At 47.7% G+C, this 23,472-nt stretch overlaps 1 protein-coding gene across 3 annotated transcripts in view; it reads left to right on the top strand.

The window, feature by feature from the left end:
- The window catches only part of LOC141156683 (cytochrome P450 3A8-like), a 476,433-nt gene that overhangs the window by 385,308 nt on the left and 67,653 nt on the right, over positions 1–23,472 (top strand). For all 3 annotated transcript variants that reach the window (XM_073642945.1, XM_073642936.1, XM_073642955.1), the window contains one exon: positions 20,101–20,189. In XM_073642945.1, the coding sequence (XP_073499046.1) occupies positions 20,101–20,189 (89 nt within the window). The remainder of the gene's footprint in view (positions 1–20,100; positions 20,190–23,472) is intronic.

A 23,472-nucleotide genomic window follows, 5' to 3' on the forward strand; every position in this document is an offset into this window, starting at 1 on the left:
GTGATGGTGTATCTGGACGACATCTTGGTCTTCTCTCCGGACCTTCCCACACACCGGAGGGATGTTCGTCAGGTCCTGCTTAGGCTCAGGCAGAATCACCTCTATGCCAAATTTGAGAAGTGCCTCTTCGAGCAGACCTCCCTTCCGTTCCTCGGCTATATTATCTCCCAGACAGGTCTTAGAATGGACCCCAAGAAGCTCTCTGCTGTCTTAAAGTGGCCCCGTCCGGACGGGTTGAAGGCGATTCAACGATTCCTGGGCTTCGCCAACTACTACCGTCTCTTCATCCCGCACATCTCTTCCCGGACTGCTCCCATCTCTGCGCTCACCCGTAAGGGAGCAAATCCCAAGGAATGGCCGCCCGAAGCTGAAGAGGCCTTCCTTTCCTTAAAGCAAGCCTTCTCCTCTGCCCCAGTGCTGCACCGTCTGGACTGCAACAAACAGTTTTTCCTGGAGGTTGATGCTTCCTCCTCCGGGGCCGGAGCAGTGTTCACCCAAAAATCTTCATCCGGGAGAATGGTAACCTGCGGCTTCTTCTCCAAACTCTTCTCCTCGTCTGAGCGCAACTACTCCATAGGAGACCGAGAACTGCTAGCCATTAAATTGGCGCTGGAGGAGTGGCGTTACCTGCTTGAAGGGGCTCTATACCCGGTGATCATCTATACTGATCACAAAAACCTAGCATATCTCCAGAATGCCCAAAGACTCAATCCGCGTCAGGCCCGGTGGTCTCTGTTCTTCGCTCGCTTCGACTTTATCCTACATTTCCGCCCGGCGGACAAGAATGTTAAAGCTGACGCCTTGTCCCGATCCTTCCTGTCCGCCGATCTAGAGGAGGAGCCTATGCATATCATCGATCCCTCCAAAGTGATGTGTATGGCCCCCTTGGATCTCACTCGTCTCCCACCCGGTAAGACGTTTGTAGCGGTTCCAGATCGGGAGAAGATTCTTCACTGGGGTCATTCATCTAAACTAGCTAGCCATGCCGGTCAGAAGAACACCTTCCTGCTCATTACCCGGCACTACTGGTGGCCTACCCTGCGCAAGGATGTGGTAGACTTTGTCTCAGCCTGTTCGTCCTTTGCCCGCCACAAAGTTCCCAGACATCTTCCAGACGGTCACCTCCTGCCCCTTCCCGTACCTGCTGCCCCATGGCAGCACATTGCTATGGACTTTATTACAGATCTCCCTGTTTCTTCCGGTTGTACAGTCATTTGAGTGGTCGCCAACCGCTTTTCTAAAATGGCCCACTTCATCCCTCCGCCTGGTCTCCCGTCTGCATCGGAGCTGGCTAAGGACTTCATCCTTCACATCTTCCGTCTCCATTGCCTACCCCTCCACACTGTGTCGGATCAAGGGGTTCAGTTCACCTCACGCTTCTGGAGAGCTACGTGTAAGCTGCTGGATGTCACCCTGGATTTCTCCTCCACTTACCATCCACAGTCCAATGGCCAAGTGGAGCGTTTTTGTGGTAAAAATACAATTATGTTTTCTTCACTGCCCAATGGTATAAATTAAAAAATTAAAAAATACTCACTACTTCCCTAGATGAATTCCTTGAGAGGTGTAGTTTACAAAATGGGGTCACTTGTGGGGGTTTCTGCTGTTTTGGCATGTCAGCGACTCTTCAAATGTGACAAGGTGTCTGCAACCTATCCCAGCCAACATAGCGCTCCTTTCTTTTCCGAACCCTGCCGTACACCAAAGCAGTGGTTTTCCCCCACATATGGGGTATCAGCGTACTCAGGAGAAATTGCAAAACAAATTTCATGGTGCAATTTCTCCTGTTATCCTTATGATAATGCATAATTAGGGGATGAAAAACATTTTTTGTGGGAAAAATGTGAAAATGTTATTTTTACGGCTCAATATTATAAACTTCTGTGAAGCACCTGGGGGTGCAAGGTGCTCACCACACATCTAGATAAGTTCCCTAAGGGGTCTAGTTTCCAAAATGGTGTCACTTGTGGTAATGTCTAGAACCAAAATTAGAAAAATGTTGTCTCTGTCCAAATATATATGGACCTAACTGTAGGTATGGTCATTTAATTAAAGAAAAGTGACTGCCAAAAGTTTTGCATATACTATTTATTGATCACAAAAAACATAGGGAGCAATTCATTGTTTACAATGTGTTACGGATCCGGATGGTGGAACCTCTGTGCTGCGGTGCAAGGAGGGACCCAGAGGGGCGCAACTAGGTATCAACTCGGAGCGACCTAGGTCGTACGGCGGCTCAATCGACTCCATGACCAGGGAGGGTCCGAGCAGAGGGACCAGGTGCTACTCTGAGGACGACCTTGTAAGGGAGCAGGTGACTCCCAAGGTACAGATGGCAGGGACTGACCGGTATTGCAGATGGGCACAGCAGGCAGGCTGACGAGTGATCCGGGTGGATGGACTGGCAGACACGGCAGGCGAAAGGCGGGAGCTTCTAGGTAGGCTGTCAGGTGGTCACGGCAGGTGACAGGCAGGAGCCTCTAGGTAGGCTGTCAGGTGGTCACGGCAAGTGACGGGCAGGAGCCTCCAGGTAGGCTAACAGGTGGTCACGGCAAGTGACAGGCAGGAGCCTCTAGGTAGGCTGTCAGGTGGTCACGGCAAGTGACAGGCAGGAGCCTCCAGGTAGGCTGACAGGTGGTCACGGCAAGTGACAGGCAGGAGCCTCTAGGTAGGCTATCAGTTGGTCACGGCAAGTGATGGGCAGGAGCCTCCAGGTAGGCTGACAGGTGGTCACGGCAAGTATCAAGCAGGTGCTTCCAGGTGAGCAGGCGGGCAAAGCCCATAGACAGACTGGCGGACTGAACGGAAGACAGACTGTCGGGCTGGAGAGGAGTCAGGCTGGCGGACTGGATTGGTAGTCAGGCTGGCGGGCAGGACTAGTAGTCAGGCTAGCAGCAGGACCTGAAGACTGAAGCAGAGGTAAGTATACTGTGCAACAACTGTTGCTCGGGCACCTCCATTTTGGAGGAGGTGCCTCATATATGGGAGGACCTCCGGCAATTGGCCGGGGAATCCTTAGGGTGGCGCACGCAGCCCCTTTAAGAGGGAGGGAGCGCGGGCACGCCCTAACCACCGTGCCCGGGAAGCTGCGCGCGCCGGCAGAAGCAGGAAGAGGAGCGCTGGAGAACGCCAGGCGGGGAGCGCGGCGGTGAGGGGGACAGCGTCTCTGCCTGGCAGGGGGCAGAGACGCCAATGCTACAGTACCCCCCCATTTACGCCCCCTCTTTTTTAGGCCAGAAAGAATTTTTTTAAGGAGAAGCTGGGCATGAATGTTCTCCCTGGGTTCCCAAGTTCTCTTCTCTGGGCCAAACCCCTTCCAATCCACCAGAAAAAAGGTTTTTCCTCTTACCTTCTTGGAGGCCAGAATGTTCTCTACCTCAAAAACGTCCTCAGCGGAAACCGGAACAGGGGGAGTACCTGGATTGTTGGAAAAAGAATTAAACACAACAGGTTTGAGGAGAGATACGTGGAAGGAATTGGGAATCTGCAAGGTGGCCAGGAGTTTTAACTTGTAGGCCACTGAGTTGATTTGTTTGAGGACTTCAAATGGACCGATGAACCAAGGACCCAACTTATAGGAGGGTATTTTGAGCCGAACATGTTTGGAGGAGAGCCAAACCTTGTCTCCCGGATGGAATTGAGGCGGATCCAAACGTCTCTTGTCAGCATGTCTCTTCATCTACTCGGAGGACTGAAGAAGTGCGGACCTAGTATTTTCCCAAATGGTGGAAAATTCGCTGACCAGAGACTCCGCGGCAGGGTTGTCCACAGAAGCGGAAACGGGAAATGGAATCCGGGGATGTTGACCGTAGACTACAAAGAACGGGGACTTGGAAGTCGATTCGCTCTCATGGTTGTTGTAGGAGAACTCGGCCCATGGTAGGAGCTCCACCCTATCGGTATGGTGAGCGTTAACAAAGTGCCGGAGGTAGCTGGTAAGGATCTGGTTGATACGCTCCACTTGGCCATTGGACTGTGGATGGTAAGTGGAGGAGAAATCCAGGGTGACATCCAGCAGCTTACACGTAGCTCTCCAGAAGCGTGAGGTGAACTGAACCCCTTGATCCGACACAGTGTGTAGGGGTAGGCAATGGAGACGGAAGATGTGAAGGATGAAGTCCTTAGCCAGCTCCGATGCAGACGGGAGACCAGGCGGAGGGATGAAGTGGGCCATTTTAGAAAAGCGGTTGGCGACCACTCAAATGACTGTACAACCGGAAGAAACAGGGAGATCTGTAATAAAGTCCATAGCAATGTGCTGCCATGGGGCAGCAGGTACGGGAAGGGGCAGGAGGTGACCGTCTGGAAGATGTCTGGGAACTTTGTGGCGGGCAAAGGACGAACAGGCTGAGACGAAGTCTACCACATCCTTGCGCAGGGTAGGCCACCAGTAGTGCCGGGTAATGAGCAGGAAGGTGTTCTTCTGACCGGCATGGCTAGCTAGTTTAGATGAATGACCCCAGTGAAGAATCTTCTCCCGATCTGGAACCGCTACAAACGTCTTACCGGGTGGGAGACGAGTGAGATCCAAGGGGGCCATACACATCACTTTGGAGGGATCGATGATATGCATAGGCTCCTCCTCTAGATCGGCGGACAGGAAGGATCGGGACAAGGCGTCAGCTTTAACATTCTTGTCCGCCGGGCGGAAATGTAGGATAAAGTCGAAGCGAGCGAAGAACAGAGACCACCGGGCCTGACGCGGATTGAGTCTTTGGGCATTCTGGAGATATGCTAGGTTTTTGTGATCAGTATAGATGATCACCGGGTATAGAGCCCCTTCAAGCAGGTAACGCCACTCCTCCAGCGCCAATTTAATGGCTAGCAGTTCTCGGTCTCCTATGGAGTAGTTGCGCTCAGACGAGGAGAAGAGTTTGGAGAAGAAGCCGCAGGTTACCATTCTCCCGGATGAAGATTTTTGGGTGAACACTGCTCCGGCCCCGGAGGAGGAAGCATCAACCTCCAGGAAAAACTGTTTGTTGCAGTCCAGACGGTGCAGCACTGGGGCAGAGGAGAAGGCTTGCTTTAAGGAAAGGAAGGCCTCTTCAGCTTCGGGCGGCCATTCCTTGGGATTTGCTCCCTTACGGGTGAGCGCAGAGATGGGAGCAGTCCGGGAAGAGATGTGCGGGATGAAGAGACGGTAGTAGTTGGCGAAGCCCAGGAATCGTTGAATCGCCTTCAACCCGTCCGGACGGGGCCACTTTAAGACAGCAGAGAGCTTCTTGGGGTCCATTCTAAGACCTGTCTGGGAGATAATATATATCCCAGGAACGGAAGGGAGGTCTGCTCGAAGAGGCACTTCTCAAATTTGGCATAGAGATGATTCTGCCTGAGCCTAAGCAGGACCTGACGAACATCCCTCCGGTGTGTGGGAAGGTCCGGAGAGAAGACCAAGATGTCGTCCAGATACACCATCACGCAGGAATATAGAAGGTCACGGAAGATGTCATTGACTAATTCTTGGAAGATGGCGGGAGCATTGCAGAGACCGAAGGGCATCACACGGTATTCATAGTGACCGTCCCTGGTATTGAATGCCGTCTTCCACTCGTCTTCTTGAAGGATCCGGACCAGGTTATACGCCCCACGTAGATCCAGCTTGGAAAAGATCCTAGCACCCTTAAGGCGGTCAAACAATTTGGAGATGAGCGGCAGGGGGTATTTGTTTTTGACCGTGATTTGGTAGAGTCCTCTATAGTCTATACAGGGGCGTAGTGAACCATCCTTCTTCTTTACGAAGAAGAATTCGGCTCCAGCCGGGGAGGTAGATTTCCAGATGAATCCCCTAGCCAGATTCTCCTTAATGTATTCCGACATGGCCCGGGTTTCGGCCGACGACAACTGGTAAATACGCCCACGGGGTGGAGTGGCACCGGGTACCAGGTTGATCGGGCAATCATATGGCCTATGAGGTGGCAGTGTCTCTGCTTCCTTTTTGTCGAAGACATCTGCATAGGACCAGTAAGGTGCCGGTAAACCGGGTAGATTAGCCAGGGTGGGTGGCGGACGAACCGGGCGGACCGGGACCAGGCAGGTCTTATGGCAATCCTGCCCCCAACGGAGAACTTCACTGGATTGCCAATTCAGCAAGGGTTCATGTCTCTGAAGCCAGGGTAGACCTAGCAATAGGGAGTGAGAGAGACCGGAAAGCACATGGAAGGAGATCGTCTCAGAGTGCAGCATTCCCACCTGCAGGGTTATAGGACGAGCAGGATGGTCACCGGAAGGAGTCTTCCATCCACGGAGGCGACTGCCAATGGTTCAGCCAGAGGTTTGGTGGGAATGTGATATTTTTCTACCAGGGACTGGGAAATGAGGTTTCCAGCAGCTCCGGAATCCAGGTGTGCAATTTCAAAGTAGCGGTTCTCTCCCCAGGAGATAGAGATGGATAAAGTCAAGGATGGAGAGGATTTACTTTTGCCTAAGACGACCTCTCCGAACGGTCCTAGATTCTGGAGTTTCCCGGCTTCACCGGGCAGGAACGGATCCGGTGCTCCTTACTACCACAGTAGAAACAGATCCCCTCGGCTCGGCGTGTCTCTTGGCGAGATTTGACCATCTTGGTCTGGTCGATCTGCATAGGTTCGGGCGAGCGTGCCCGGGAAATTTCTGATTGGGAAGCCGGTCTCTGGAAAACAGGAGCAAGACGAGGAAATCCTCTTTCCCGGGTAGACTCCTTAGCACGTTCTAGGAAACGAATGTCACTCTGGGTTGCTAGTGACACCAGGTCATTCAGGGTGGTAGGAATGTCCCAGCCGGCTAACTCGTCCTTAATCCGACCAGAAAGACCCTTCCAGAAAATGGCCACCAGGGCCTCATTGTCCCAGGCAAGCTCAGAAGCGAGGGTATGGAACCGTATGGCATATTGGCCCACGGTGAGACTCCCTTGGCGGAGACGTAGCAGAGAGGAGGCAGAAGAGGATTTTCTTCCTGGTTCATCGAAGACTTTCCGGAAAGCAGCGAGGAAAGATGATAAATCGGACACCAGGGGATCCCCTCTCTCCCACAGGGGATTTAGCCATGCCAGTGCTTCTCCAGTGAGATGGGACAAGATGAATGACACCTTGGCCCGGTCGGAGATGAACTGGTGTGCCAAGAGTTCAAAGTGCAGGGTGCACTGGTTTATGAAACCTCGAGCTAAAGCGGGGTTGCCAGCAAAACGAGGAGGTGCCGAGAGCCGGGGTCCATAGCCGGACGCCATAATAGGACTGGGTTGCGGTGCCGCGGAAGCAGGCGCTGCTTGACCAGAGACAGACACAGACGGGTCGGACAATGCGCCTAGGCGAGAGTTAACAGACCGCAGTAAGGACAGGACCGACTCCTATTGAACTCTCTGACGTAAGACCTCCTGCTGCAGGTCGGAGATTGCGGGGGTCTGGGGGCCACCGAGTTCCATGGCCCGAGCATACTGTTACGGATCCGGATGGTGGAACTTCTGTGCTGCGGTGCAAGGAGGGACCCAGAGGGGCGTAACTAGGTATCAACTCAATCGACTCCATGACCAGGGAGGGTCCGAGCAGAGGGACCAGGTGCTACTCTGGGGACGACCTTGTAAGGGAGCAGGTGACTCCCATGGTACAGATGGCAGGGACTGACCGGTATTGCAGATGGGCACAGCAGGCAGGCTGACGAGTGATCCGGGTGGATGGACTGGCAGACACGGCAGGCGAAAGACGGGAGCCTCTAGGTAGGCTGTCAGGTGGTCACGGCAGGTGACAGGCAGGAGCCTCTAGGTAGGCTGTCAGTTGGTCATGGCAAGTGACGGGCAGGAGCCTCCAGGTAGGCTGACAGGTGGTCACGGCAAGTGACAGGCAGGAGCCTCTAGGTAGGCTGTCAGGTGGTCATGGCAAGTGACAGGCAGGAGCCTCCAGGTAGGCTGACAGGTGGTCATGGCAAGTGACAGGCAGGAGCCTCCAGGTAGGCTGACAGGTGGTCATGGCAAGTGACAGGCAGGAGCCTCTAGGTAGGCAGTCAGGTGGTCACGGCAAGTGACGGGCAGGAGCCTCCAGGTAGGCTGACAGGTGGTTACGGCAAGTAGTAAGGAGGTGCTTCCAGATAAGCAGGTGGGCAAAGCCCATAGACAGACTGGCGGACTGAACGGAAGACAGACTGTCGGGCTGGAGAGGAGTCAGGCTGGCGGACTGGACTGGTAGTCAGGCTGGCGGGCAGGACTAGTAGTCAGGCTAGCAGCGGGACCTGAGGGCTGAAGCAGAGGTAAGTACACTGTGCAACAACTATTGCTCGGGCACCTCCATTTTGGAGGAGGTGCCTCATATATGGGAGGACCTCCGGCAATTGGCCGGGGAATCCTTAGGGCGGCGCGCGCGGCCCCTTTAAGAGGGAGGGAGTGTGCGCGCTCACTAAGCACCGTGCCCGGGAAGCTGCGCGCACCGGCAGCAGCAGGAAGAGGAGCGCTGGAGAACGCCGGGCGGGGAGTGCGGCGGTGAGGGGGGCGGCGTCTCTGCCTGGCCGGGGGCAGAGATGCCGATGCTACACAATGCCATAACTTAGTATTTTGTATCATAACCTCTTGCTTTAATTACTGCACCACACCGAAGGCGCAATCAAGCCACTAGGGTATTCAAGACATCTTGCTCCATTCCATTTGCAAATCTGCAAACAATTCATCCTTCATTGCTCTAAGAGTAGATGAAGAGACATGCTGACAAGAGACGTTTGGATCCGCCTCAATTCCATCCGGGAGACAAGGTTTGGCTCTCCTCCAAACATGTTCGGCTCAAAATACCCTCCTATAAGTTGGGTCCTTGGTTCATCGGTCCATTTGAAGTCCTCAAACAAATCAACTCAGTGGCCTACAAGTTAAAACTCCTGGCCACCTTGCAGATTCCCAATTCCTTCCACGTATCTCTCCTCAAACCTGTTGTGTTTAATTCTTTTTCCAACAATCCAGGTACTCCCCCTGTTCCGGTTTCCGCTGAGGACGTTTTTGAGGTAGAGAACATTCTGGCCTCCAAGAAGGTAAGAGGAAAAACCTTTTTTCTGGTGGATTGGAAGGGGTTTGGCCCAGAGAAGAGAACTTGGGAACCCAGGGAGAACATTCATGCCCAGCTTCTCCTTAAAAAAATTCTTTCTGGCCTAAAAAAGAGGGGGCGTAAAGGGGGGGATACTGTAGCATTGGCGTCTCTGCCCCCTGCCAGGCAGAGACGCTGTCCCTCTCACCGCCACGCTCCCCGCCTGGCGTTCTCCAGCGCTCCTCTTCCTGCTTCTGCCGGCGCGCGCAGCTTCCCGGGCACGGTGGTTAGGGCGTGCCCGCGCTCCCTCCCTCTTAAAGGGGCTGCGTGCGCCACCCTAAGGATTCCCCGGCCAATTGCCGGAGGTCCTCCCATATATGAGGCACCTCCTCCAAAATGGAGGTGCCCGAGCAACAGTTGTTGCACAGTATACTTACCTCTGCTTCAGTCCTCAGGTCCTGCTGCTAGCCTGACTACTAGTCCTGCCCGCCAGCCTGACTACCAATCCAGTCCACCAGCCTGACTCCTCTCCAGCCCGACAGTCTGTCTTCCGTTCAGTCCGCCAGTTTGTCTATGGGCTTTGCCCGCCTGCTCACCTGGAAGCACCTGCTTGATACTTGCCGTGACCACCTGTCAGCCTACCTGGAGGCTCCTGCCCATCACTTGCCGTGACCAACTGATAGCCTACCTAGAGGCTCCTGCCTGTCACTTGCCGTGACCACCTGTCAGCCTACCTGGAGGCTCCTGCCTGTCACTTGCCGTGACCACCTGACAGCCTACCTAGAGGCTCCTGCCTGTCACTTGCCGTGACCACCTGTCAGCCTACCTGGAGGCTCCTGCCCGTCACTTGCCGTGACCACCTGACAGCCTACCTAGAGGCTCCTGCCTGTCACCTGCCGTGACCACCTGACAGCCTACCTAGAAGCTCCCGCCTTTCGCCTGCCGTGTCTGCCAGTCCATCCACCCCGATCACTCGTCAGCCTGCCTGCTGTGCCCATCTGCAATACCGGTCAGTCCCTGCCATCTGTACCTTGGGAGTCACCTGCTCCCTTACAAGGTCGTCCTCAGAGTAGCACCTGGTCCCTCTGCTCGGACCCTCCCTGGTCATGGAGTCGATTGAGCCGCCGTACGACCTAGGTCGCTGCGAGTTGATACCTAGTTGCGCCCCTCTGGGTCCCTCCTTGCACCGCAGCACAGAGGTTCCACCATCCGGATCCGTAACACATTGTAAACAATGAATTGCTCCCTATGTTTTTTGTGATCAGTAAATAGTATATGCAAAACTTTTGGCAGTCACTTTTCTTTAATTAAATGACCATACCTACAGTTAGGTCCATATATATTTGGACAGAGACAACATTTTTCTAATTTTGGTTCTAGACATTACCACAATGAATTTTAAACAAAACAATTCAGATGCAGTTGAAGTTCAGACTTTCAGCTTTCATTTGAGGGTATCCCCATTAAAATTGGATGAAGGGTTTAGGAGTTTCAGCTCGTTAACAAGTGCCACCCTGTTTTTAAAAGGGACCAAAAGTAATTGGACAATTGACTCCAAGGCTATTTCATGGACAGGTGTGGGCAATCCCTTCGCTATGTCATTCTCAATTAAGCAAATAAAAGGCCTGGAGTTGATTTGAGGTGTGGTGCTTGCATTTGGAAGGTTTTGCTGTGAAGTAAACATGCCCTCAAAGGAGCTCTCCATGCAGGTGAAACAAGCCATCCTTAGCTGCAAAAACAGAAAAAACTCATCTGAGAAATTGCTACAATATTAGGAGTGGCAAAATCTACAGTTTGGTACATCCTGAGATAGAAAGAAAGCACTGGTGAACTCATCAATGCAAAAGACCTGGGCGCCCACAGAAGACAACAGTGGTGGATGATCGCAGAATAATCTCCATGGTGAAGAGAAACCCCTTCAGAACAGCCAACCAAGTGAACAACACTCTCCAGGAAGTAGGCATATCAATATCCAAATCTACCATAAAGAGATGTCTGCATGAAAGTAAATACAGAGGGTTCACTGCATGGTGCAAGCCACTCATAAGCATCAAGAATAAAAAGGCTAGACTGGACTTTGCTAAAAAACATCTAAAAAAGCCAGCACAGTTCTGGAAGAACATTCTTTGGACAGATGAAACCAAGATCAACCTCAACCAGAATGATGGAAAGAGAAAAGTATGGCAAAGGCGTGGTACAGCTCATGATCCAAAGCATACCACATCATCTATAAAACACGGCAGAGGCAGTGTGATGGCTTGGGCATGCATGACTGCCAGTGGCACTGGGTCACTAGTGTTTATTGATGATGTGACACAGGACAGAAGCAGCCGAATGAATTCTGATGTATTCAGAGCCATACTGTGTGCTCTGATCCAGCCAAATGCAGCCAAACTGATTGGTCGTCGTTTCATACTACAGATGGACAATGACCCAAAACATAAAGCCAAAGCAACCCAGGAGTTTATTAAAGCAAAGAAGTGGAATATTCTTGAATGGCCAAATCAGTCACCTGATCTCAACCCAATTGAGCATGCATTTCACTTGTTAAAGACTAAACTTCAGACAGAAAGGCCCACAAACAAACAGCAACTGAAAACCACCGCAGTGAAGGCCTGGCAGAGCATCAAAAAGGAGGAAACACAGCGTCTGGTGATGTCCATGAGTTCAAGACTTCAGGCAGTCATTGCCAACAAAGGGTTTTCAACCAAGTACTAGAAATTAACATTTTATTTACAGTTATTAGTGTTGAGCGAGTATGTTCTATTAACCCTTTCGCCGAGTATGCTCGGGCCGAGCTCCGTGTATTTACAGCTGCTCATTGATATGTTTGAATCGCTCCCTTGTGCATGATTTGCGACTGTTTGACATTTTTATGACATGTGAGGAATGTCTATTTCTTACACATTCCTCACATGTAATAAAGCTGTCAAACAGTTGCAAATCATGCACACGGGAGCGATTCAACCATATCACCGAGCAGCTGTAAATACTCTGAGCTCGGCCCGAGCATACTCGGACAGAGCATACTCACTCAACCCTAACAGTTATTTAATCTGTCCAATTACTTTTGGTCCCTTTAAAAACAGGGTGGCACATGTTAAGGAAACTCCTAAACCCTTCATCCAATTTTAATGTGGATACCCTCAAATGAAAGCTGAAAGTCTGAACTTCAACTGCATCTGAATTGTTTTGTTTAAAATTCATTGTGGTAATGTCTAGAACCAAAATTAGAAAAATGTTGTCTCTGTCCAAATATATATGGACCTAACAGTATATTCAAATGCATTTTGGTTAAAATTAAGGTCTTCCATGGTGACAACTTCATGCACTTTCAATTCATCACCAGGGAAATGGCATCACATCAAAACAACCAGACAGAAGTAATCACATTTTTAAGAAAAATGCTAAATTTTTGGTCGCCACTGCATGTACAGTTGCGCTCAAAAGTTTACATACCCGGCAGAATTTTTGCTTTCTTGGCCTTGTTTCAGACAATATGAATGATAACAAAAAAACTTTTTCTCCACACATGGTTATTGGTTGGGCGAAGCCATTTATTGTCAAACTACTGTGTTTTCTCTTTTTAAATATTAATGACAACCAAAAACATCCAAATGACCCTGATCAAAAGTTTACATACCCCAGTTCTTAATAGTGTGTATTGCAGGAGGCACTTGAAGAAAAATGGGCTGCATGGTGGAGTCACCAGAAGAAAGCCATTACTGCGCAAATGCCACAAAGTATCTCGTCTAAAATACGCCAAACAGCATAGAGACAAGCCTTAAAACTTCTGGAACAAAGTAATTTGGAGTGATGAGACCAAAATTGAACTTTTTGGCCTCAACCATAAACGTTACATTTGGAGAGAGGTCAACAAGGCCTATGCTGAAAGGAACACCATTTCTAATGTAAAGCACGGAGGTGGATTGCTGATGTTTTGGGGATGTGTGAGCTACAAAGGCACAGGAAACTTGGTAAAAATTGAAGGAAAGATGAATGCAGCATGTTATCAGCAAATACTAGAGGCAAATTTGCACTCATCAGCCCAGAAGCTGCGCATGGGACGTACTTAGACGTTCCAACATGACAACGATCCAAAACATAAGGCCATATCGACCTGTCATTGACTACAGCAGAACAAAGTGAAGGTTCTGGAGTGGCCATCTCAGTCTCCTGACCTCAATATTATTGAGCCACTCTGGGGAGATCTCAAGCGCGCAGTTCATGCTAGACAGCCCAGGAATTTACAGGAACTATAGACTTTTTGCCAAGAAGAATGGGCACCTTTACCATCTGAGAAAATAAAGAACCTCATCCACAACTACCACAAAAAACTTCAAGCTGTCATTGATGTTAGAGGGGGCAATACACTGTATTAAGAACTGGGGTATGTAAACTTTTGATCAGGGTCATTTGGATGTTTTTGGTTGTCATTAAGATTTAAAAAGAGAAAACACAGTTATTTGACAATAAATGGCTTCACCCAACCAATAACCATGAGTGGAGAAAAACTTTTTATGTTATCATTCATATTCTCTGAAACAAGGCCAAGAAAGCAAAAATTCTGCCGGGGTATGTAAACTTTTCAGCACAACTGCATTTGCACATTTATTTTGATCATAGATGAAGTAATAAGTTAAAAAATGATTTGTCTGCGGTGATTTAAGCAATTTTCCTAGCACTATAAGTTTTGTATTCCAAAAAATAATAGAGTAATTATGGCTCGAGGAAGGGAAATGGGAATAGAGCTTATTTTTTATGTATTTTCTCAAGTCCAAAAAGTTATAAATTTCCTCATCCAGAAGATTGTAGGACAATTTTAAAGAATTAAAATTTATAATTGCATCCGAATTGGGGCCTCTTATAACTGCTGAGCACTTTGATATCCCAAATTTTCCCTATTTATTAGGGAGTGCAGATTGATGTATACCGTATTTTGCGGATTACAAGACGCACCGGATTATAAAATGCACCCCAAATTTTGGGGTGCAAAATAGGAAAAATGTTTTTTTTTAAATAAAATTGTGCGCCTTATAATTCTTTTTACCTGGGGGGCAGCGGTGGTGGAGCGGGTGTCACACATACCAGAGATTGGTGATACTACAGGCCCCGTCCTCAGAAGAAATGTCGCTTATTCAAGACAGTGGGTGGCCCCGGTGGTGGCGAGGTGATGCTGCGGCCCCGTCCTCAGAAGTTGGCGTTGAGAGGAGGCAAAGTTCCCTATGCCATACATAGCCTTGCGCTGTGCTTTGGTAAAACGGCCACCGGAGCATGTGCAGATCGAGATCTCGTCTCCCGAAATCTCAATCTGCGCATGCTTCGGCGGCCATTTTGCTGAAGCACAGTGCTATGTACGGGATAGGGAACCTTGCCTTCGCTCACCTCCGACTTCTGAGGACAGGGCCGCAGCTTCTCCCCGCCACCACCGGGGGCCCGCAGCATCGCCCTGCTACCGCCGCAGCCGCCACCAACATCCTGTATCTGGGACCCCGATCCGATGCTGCCACCCCCCCCAAGGAAAACCATAAGCTCGCATTATAAGACGCACCCCCTTTTTCCTCCTTTTTTGGGGGTGAAAAAAGTGTGTCTTATAATCCGCAAAATACGGTAGTTAAAAGAAGTTTATGCAAAGGATAAAAGCTTAGATTAAGTTTTTGCAACTTTTTCCATAAAAGTATAGTAGATTCTATTAATGGGTGATCTGGGATTGGTAAATAATGATCTAGCAAATGAAAGATGACAAAAGAGAACTCTTGTTAAATGATTTCTCTATACATACCCAACAAGGCCTACCTTCCTTTATAAACCAATTTCTACTTTGTAAAAACATGTTGGTATCACTATAGGCTTGGATATTAGGTAGCCCAATACCTCTTTTCCCTTTGGACTTAAATAATAGTGTTTTTGCAATTCTTGCTGATTTAGCTTGTCATATAATTAGATAATTGCTTATGAAGCTTTTTAATCCAAAGATCTTGGATCAGGATACGAATTGTCCTAAAAAATAGTGTAACTTCAGTAAAATAATTATTTTATAAAAGGCAATCCTTGCTAACCACGAGTATTTACTTTATCAAATTTGTTAATGGAAGTTTGGATCAGCTTTAAAATATTAGACTGGTTCTCATCCAGAGTATTATATAGTGGTTTTGTTATTTTTATTCCTAAATAAGGAATATTAGGTTTTTCCCAATAGTAAAGAAACTTGTTCTGGATTGAGTTTCTTAGGTGGGTGTCCAAGCAAAAACCTAGGATATTTGACTTTTTAACATTCATTTTATAGTAAGAAACCAAGGCAAAGTCATTAATTACTGAGGAGACAGAATTAATTGGGCCAGTAATGGTAATTGGGCCAGTAATGGTAAATAGGGCATCAAATAACCAAATTTTGTATTGCCTATGGCTCAAGAGGATGCCCTTTAAATGCTGATTAGTTCTGATGGATTCAATGAAAGGTTCCATAATAAGACCAAAGAGGAGAGGGGAAAGTGGGTAACCTTGACAGGTGCCATTAGATATAAAGATATTATTAGATAGCTAATTGTTGACATAAACCTTTGATGATTGGTGAGAGTACAAATCTGAAATTGTCTTAAGAATATGACCTTGAAAACTGAATTTATTTAATGTTGAAAACATAAATTCCCACTTAATCCGATCAAATGCCTTTTTGGCATCTAAAAATAATAAAATAACTTGGGATTTCTTCTTTTCCACTGACGATAATAGGTTAAAAATTCTCCTTGTGCCGTTCAAGACTTGTCTCCTATTGAGAAAACCAATTTGGTCTGAATGTACTAATTTAGGAATGATTTTAAGTAGTCTTTCAGAGATCAATTTGGAATAGATTTTTATATCAGTATTCAAAAGTGAGATAAGTCTATAATTTGAGACAAACTCAGGGTCACTGTTTTGCTTGGGTATAACAACTATGGTTGCATGTGAAGATTCTTTCCGTAATGAGCCTTTGGTGCAAGCTTGATTAAATATAAATGTCAATGGGAGAGAAAGGTGATGCCCAAATGCTTGTAGTACTCATTAGGAAGACCGTCGGGACCTGGAGATTTGCTCTCTTTTAACTTATGAATTGCTGCCTCAGTTTCATCATTGGAGAAGGGGGAGTTTAGAGAATTAATTTGGTAAGAATTGGTCAGGTTTTTTTTGGAAAACCCCATTTATGGGAGGTATTATTAAGCTTAGGATAGAAGTAGTGTCAGGGAATGATTTCCTGCCACATAATGTCTCTTTAGAAGAATCGGGAAAGACCTTGATAGATTCAAAAAGAGAGGGTAAGTTTTTATATTTCCTTAAATATTCCAAGAGCAAGAGTCGATCCTTTGTTTGGAAAAAATGAAGCCTTGTAATAACTTCCATGTGTACCTATCTAAGTAGGAACTTTGGCTTCGGTAGTGTATGTGCTCTATCAATTGTCAGCTCTATGTTAGAAGACACAGATAGAGTTTTGTGTAATAAGTCTTTTATATAGGAGGTAAGATCTCCAGGTCGGTCGCTCTCTGGAATCTCTCTAAATTTGAGGCTATTTTGCTTGTTGCGATCTTCAAGACCCGTGCGTTTTGCTTTAAGCATTTTTACTTCATTTTTTAGTAATGTTGTGTGACCATTTTCAAGGACATTTTGCTTAATAGAAACAGATTCCACTGTCTCATCAGTTACTTTAAGCTTCTTATTGATTTCTTGCAATGAATTCTGAATACTGTCAAATCTATTATTCATGCTAATGTCCAGCTGTTGGATTGTGGACTTAAATAGCTCAGATAGAAATCTCTCACATTGAGTTGTTTCCCTGGTTGCCAATCGAGAGACCATGTGTTTCTTCAGTAATTTTGGAATCAAATGTAAAAGTAGGATGAAAGGCAGGAGGACTCATTGTGTCTAATCTTGGACGCTGTTTGTATGGAGAGACATTTAAATAGATATCCTCAGAGTCCTCCTCAGTCTCTGATGGCTGAATTTTTATTAGATTTTTATTATCTTTATTATTGCTAGCCGATTTATTTCATTTATTCCTGGAGAGGGATTCCTCTGAGGAAAATGACATATTGTGGTCAATGGCTTTAGTTGGATGTTTAGAGCCTCTTTTAGTATTGTTCCTATGCTCTGTGTTAGTGTCTCTAACAGAGGGGTCTTTCTGAGCCTAAGCTCTAGAATCAGGTGGCTGAGCGGTAATTTGAATTGTGCGTTCTTGCGACAAGCTGCTAATTTTCCCCTTAGGGGATTACCCAGAGTGCAGGCACTCCTCTGAGCTTCTTTAAGAGACCTTGTGAATACTAACACCAGAGTTACCTCCTTGGTTATTTGCGTGGTGCTCCGTGTCACTACTGCTGCTGGAAAGTGATGTGCATCACTGCGGGAGAGAAGTTACACTCACTGCAGCAGTGTCTTCGGCCTGCGCAGTCTCTCCTTTGGCTGGATGAGTAGTGTTGAGCATTCCGATACTGAAATATCGGGTAACGACCAATATTCGCGGTATCAGAGTTCCGATACTGAGTTCCGATACTTTTAGAATATCGAATACCGATAGTGTAAAAGGTTTTATTAAAAAAAAATAATAGTGTTTTCATGCACCGTCTCTTTAGAAAAGCCGGCCGCCAATTCAGCAACGGTACCCGACAATTTAGAATAGAAAGAATAGAGCATCACACATAGATTAGATAGATAGAAACATGTCAGTCACATATATAAAAAGTACAGTGATAGTGTTTATTACTGTACTTGTCATTTAGTGTTAAAATAAAGGATTTATTAAAAAAAATAATTGGCGTGGGTTCCCCGTAATTTTAGTCTCTAGCGGAGGTTAAGCAGACACCTGGGGCAGATGTTTGAAGCCTGGGAAGGGGGTAATACCCACGGAGCTTCCCAGGCTACTAATATCAGCCCCCAGCTGAATACTTAGCCTTTACTAGCTATTAAAATGGGGGACCCCCAAAAAAATGACGTGGGCCCCCCCTATGTTAATAGCTAGCAAAGGCTAGGCAGACAGCTGGGGGCTGATGTTAATAGCCCAGGAAGGGTGCCATGAATATTGGCCACCTCCCAGGCTAGAAACACCAGCCGTCAGCCGCCCCAGAAATGGCGCATCCATAGGATGCGCCAATTTTGGCACTTAGCCTCGCTCTTCCCACTGCCCTGTAGCGGTGGCAGTGGGGTAATAGGGCTGGGGTTGATGTCAGCTTATAATGCCAGCTGACATCAAGCCCAGGTTAGTAATGGAGAGGCGTCTATAAGACACCCCCATTACTAACCCCATAGTCAAAGTTAAAAAAAAACCACAAACACCCAGAATAAAGTCCTTTAATTGAAATAAACACACAATTCTTTATTGTTCTCAATGAAACCATACTTACCATCACACCCATTCCAGCTGAAGCCAATGTCTACAATAAAAGCAAAATAATAAAGCAACCTCATCCTTACCTTTCCATGGTTCCCATGACGGCTCCAGCTCTGCTACATTCACATGACAGGCTGGATCGCAGCCGAAAGCTGACTTGAACTCGGCTCATCTGGATGCCGTCACAGCCAGACACTGAGGAGCGCAAGCATGCCTGCGCTTCTCAGTGTCTGCGGCATGGCAAGCTGGATGGCAGCTTTCGGCTGCGATCCAGCCTGTCATGTGAATGTAGCAGAGCTGGAGCCGTCGTGGGAACCATGGAAAGGTAAGGATGAGGTTGCTTTATTATTTTACTTTTATTGCAGAAGACATTGGCTTCAGCTGGAATGGGCATGATGGTAAGTATGGTTTAATTGAGAACAATAAAGAATTGTGTGTTTATTTCAATTAAAGGACTTTATTCTGGGTGTTTGTGTTTTTTTTTAACTTTGACTATGGGGTTAGTAATGGGGGTGTCTTATAGACGCCTCTCCATTACTAACCTGGGCTTGATGTCAGCTGGCATTATAAGCTGACATCAACCCCAGCCCTATTACCCCACTGCCACAGCTTTGGCTAGGTATTCAGCTGGGGGCTGATATTAGTAACCTGGGACGCTCCGTGGGTATTACCCCCTTCCCAGGCTTCAAACATCTGCCCCAGCCATCTGCTTAACCTCTGCTAGAGACTAAAATTACGGGGAACCCCACGCCAATTTTTTTTTTAATAAATCCTTTATTTTAACACTAAATGACAAGTACAGTAAGCAACACTGTCACTGTACTTCTTATATATGTGACTGACATGTTTCTATCTATCTAATCTATGTGTGATGCTCTATTCTTTCTGTTCTAAATTGTCGGGTACCGGTGTATGCCGCTGCTGAATTGCCGGCTTTTCATGTAATACATTCTACATTATTCTTAGTTGTTTTCCTTCATGTAGAATTAACCTACAAGGAAAGAAAGAGTTTATTTTCATTCCGATATTTGTGTCCCATTGACTTGCATTGGATTCAGATATCGGAATCGGCGATATCCGATATTTTTGGGGTATCGGTCCGATCCAATCCGATCCGATATTTCCCGATATCGGAAGGTATCGCTCAACACTAAGGATGAGTAATTTTTCTTCTGACCACCATAGGTAGTCCCATGAGGTTTTGAGGGGGAGTCTTCAGGGTCCCTTGATTGTCTGAGCAGTGTGATGAGGGAAGCACTGAAGCGTGAGGGGAAATTTCTCTCACATACTCACAGGCTTTCAGCTGTGGAGTCAAAAATTCCTCACAGAAATCTTATTTCTTGGATAATTCAGCCATTATAAGGTCTACATAGTCCAGGGAGGTCTCCACATGATCCAGGAATATCCAGGGAGGATGTAGTCGAGTGTGCTAGATTCCCAGTCTTCAATTTAGTCCTTAAATCTACATTTCAGGAGCTCAGGCATCAGAGCCTCAGAAACATGCGACCATTCCTGTGCACCTTCAGGCCGCATCAACCAGTATTGATATATGAGCCATATTGTCTGCACCATCTCTACATGTATTTGTTATATATCCAATAAGAGCGTGAGTAATTGCATCCTGCATGCAACAAATTTTCTGTAAAAAAAAACCTCATATTTTTGGCACCTCTGTGTTAAAGACTTTATTAAGCATCTCAGTTGCAGATTACAGGAAATTTTTTCAGGAAAATGATACGTCATGAAACAAACCCTTTGTTGTCATCCTTACAGATGTTTCCGATAATAAAACAGTATGGAGACCTTTTAGTTAAGAATATTCAGAAGAAAGTTGATAACAAAGACTTTATAGACATGAAGGAGTAAGTACACAGATTTATTACAGTTTCCATGCACTACCGCACAGTTGTTACCAGATTTCTATACATAAGGGCAGACTATCAGCCTGACACTGAGTAACTAGAGACACCTGCCACATATATTTATTCAGGCAAGAAATACACTGATGCAACTGAATGTATTTAATCTGTATATCTTGCACCACCAGTATTTGTTTTTCCTTTGTGTTGGATTGCAGTTACCCAGTAGTTGCATGCACCAGTGGAGTACTGCCAATACTGCTATGGGGCCCGTGAGCCGGGGGGGGGCCCCATAGCAGTCCAGGGGTGGACATACCGCCGATGCAGCTGCACCGGGGCCTGGAGGGCCAGGGGGGCTCTTGCCGGGCGGCTAAAATTGAGCGGCGGGCAGGGAGCAATCCCTGCAGCTCCGCTGCGAAGCTGGAGGGATCCGTTCTCTTCTTCCTGCCTGGCGCTTCCTCCCTGACACCGATGCGCGCAGCTTGATGACGTCGTCATGCAGCGTGCGCCTGGCTGGGTCAGGAAGAAAGTTGCCGGGAACGAGGAGGATGCTGCAGGGGAGCGGGCTGAGAGGTAAGTTGTATATTTTTTTTTTTTACTGAAATGCTGGGGAGAGTAACAGGAGAATGAGGGGAGGAGGGGGACAGCAATGATGGGGCTGGTGGCAATGGGGACAGAGTAATGACGGGGTTGGTGGCAATGAGGACAGAGCAATGACGGGGCTGGTGGCAATGGGGACAGCAATGATGGGGCTGGTGGCAATGGGGACAGAGCAATGATGGGGCTGGTGGCAATGGGGACAGAGCAATGATGGGGCTGGTGGCAATGGGGACAGAGCAATGACGGGGCTGGTGGCAATGAGGACAGAGCAATGACGGGGCTGGTGGCAATGGGGACAGCAATGATGGGCCTGGTGGCCATGGGGACAGAGCAATGATGGGGCTGGTGGCAATGGGGACAGAGCAATGACTGGGCTGGTGGCAATGGGGACAGAGCAATGATGGGGCTGGTGGGACAGAGCACTGAAGGGGCTGGTGACAATGGGGACAGAGCAATGATGGGGGTGGTGGGACAGAGCAATGATGGGGGTGCTGGGACAGAGCAATGATGGGGCTGCTGAGAGAGTGCAATGATGGGGGTGCTGGGACAGAGCAATGATGCGGGTGCTTTGACAGAGCAATGATGGGGTTGCTGGGACAGAGCAATGATGGGGGTGCTGGGAGAGTGCAATGATGGGGGTGCTGGGACAGAGCAATGATGGGGGTGCTGGGACAGAGCAATGATGGGGGTGCTGGGACAGAGCAATGATGGGGGTGCTGGGAGAGAGCAATCATGGGGGTGCTAGGAGCGAGCAATCATGGGGGTGCTGGGAGAGAGCAATTATGGGGGTTTCACTTTGCTTATACTGTAAAGCCTTGTATGTTTTCCGTGTGCACATAGCCTTACAGTTAATTGGGGAGAGTCACAGAGACTGAATAATTTATATTATTGGCCAGAGGAGATTATAGTTAATGGGGGGCACAGTGCTGCTTATCACTTTACATTTTGATTGCTAAGTGGCTAATAGTATATTAATCGTGGGGGGTACATATCTCTATTCAGGGGCGCAGTGTGGGGGAGATAAATGTATATATACAATATAATAATATTTATAACAATAATATTTATTTATATTGCGCCAACATATTCCGCAGCACTTTACAATTAAGCGGGGACATGTACAAACAATAAATTCAATACAAGGTGAGACTGTTTAACAGTTACATTAGGAGTGAGGTCCCTGCTCACAAGCTTACATTCTACAAGGAAATGGGGGGACACAATAGGTGGAAAGTGCTTGTTATTACAGGTCAGGCAATTATAATAAGCCGGGATTATCATATAAAGCTGTATGATCCGGTCATCAGCCTGTATGTTCAAGTGCAATACTCAATTACCGAGTGCAGTTATCGTGTGCATGGAGGGTGTAGAGACAGATGAACAGTGGGGGGCAGATTCTGAATAGTATTTAGGAGGGAACAGGGGAAAGTTAGTTTACTTGGTATTTGAGGTGGTAGGCTTGTTTAAAGAGATGGGTTTTTAAAGCGCGCTTGAAGACATCGGGGCTAGGCATCAATCGGATCATCTGGGGTAGAGCATTCCAGAGAACTGGCGCAGCACGAGAGAAGTCTTGGAGACAGAGGTGCGAGGTTCGGATTATGGCGGATGTTAGTCTTAGGTCATTTGTGGAACGGAGGGCACGTGTAGGATGATAGACTGAGATGAGAGAGGAGATATAAGGTGGTGCAGAACTGTGGAGAGCTTTGTGGGTGAGAGCAATGAGTTTATATTGGACCCTGTAGCGAGTGGGTAACCAGTGTAATGACTGGCACAAGGTGGAGGCATCGGTGAAGCGGCTGGACAGAAATATGACCCTGGCTGCCGCATTCAGGACAGATTGGAGAGGGGAAATTTTGGTAAGAGGGAGACCGATCAGAAGAGAGTTGCAGTAGTCCAGACGAGAGTGAATAAGAGCGACAGTAAGAGTTTTAGCAGTTTCAAAAGTGAGAAAAGATCGGATTCTGGAGATGTTTTTAAGATGCAGGTAACAAGAGCGAGTGAGTGATCGGATATAGGGAGTAAAGGAAAGGTTAGTGTCGAATATGACCCCAAGGCAGCGGGCGTGCTGCTTGGGAGTTATGGTTGAACCCTCCAAGGTAATTTCGATGTTAGGTAGAGTTAGGTTAGTAGAGGGGGAAACACAAGAAGTTCAGTTTTGGAGAGATTCAGTTTAAGATAGAGGCAGGACATGATGCTAGACACAGCAGACAAACAATCCTTGGTATTTTGTATTAGGGTAGGGGTGATGTCAGAGGAAGAAGTGTATAATTGGGTGTCGTCAGCATAGAGATGATACTGGAACCCAAATCTGCTGTTTGTTTGTCCAATAGGGGCAGTGTATAGAGAGAAGAGGAGGGGGCCTAGGACTGAGCCCTGCGGAACCCCGATAGTAAGGGGATGAGGAGGGGAAGAGGAGCCGGCAAGAGATACAGTGAAGGAGCGGTCAGAGAGGTAGGAGGAGAACCAGGAGAGAACAGTGTCCTTGAGGCCTATAGAGCGGAGCATAGTGAGGAGGAGCTGGTGAGCCACAGTGTCAAATGCTGGAGAGAGATCCAGGAGAATCAGCAGGGAGCAGTGACCTTTGGATTTGGCTGTTAGTAGATCAATAGAGACTTTAGTGAGGGCAGTTTCAGTGGAGTGTAAGGAGCGGAAACCAGATTGTAGAGGGTCGAGGAGAGAGATATCT

The sequence above is a fragment of the Phyllobates terribilis genome, unplaced genomic scaffold (assembly GCF_046119375.1).
Source record: "Phyllobates terribilis strain yellow unplaced genomic scaffold, ASM4611937v1 Scaffold_1__5_contigs__length_1240528914, whole genome shotgun sequence".
Lineage (NCBI taxonomy): Eukaryota > Metazoa > Chordata > Amphibia > Anura > Dendrobatidae > Phyllobates > Phyllobates terribilis.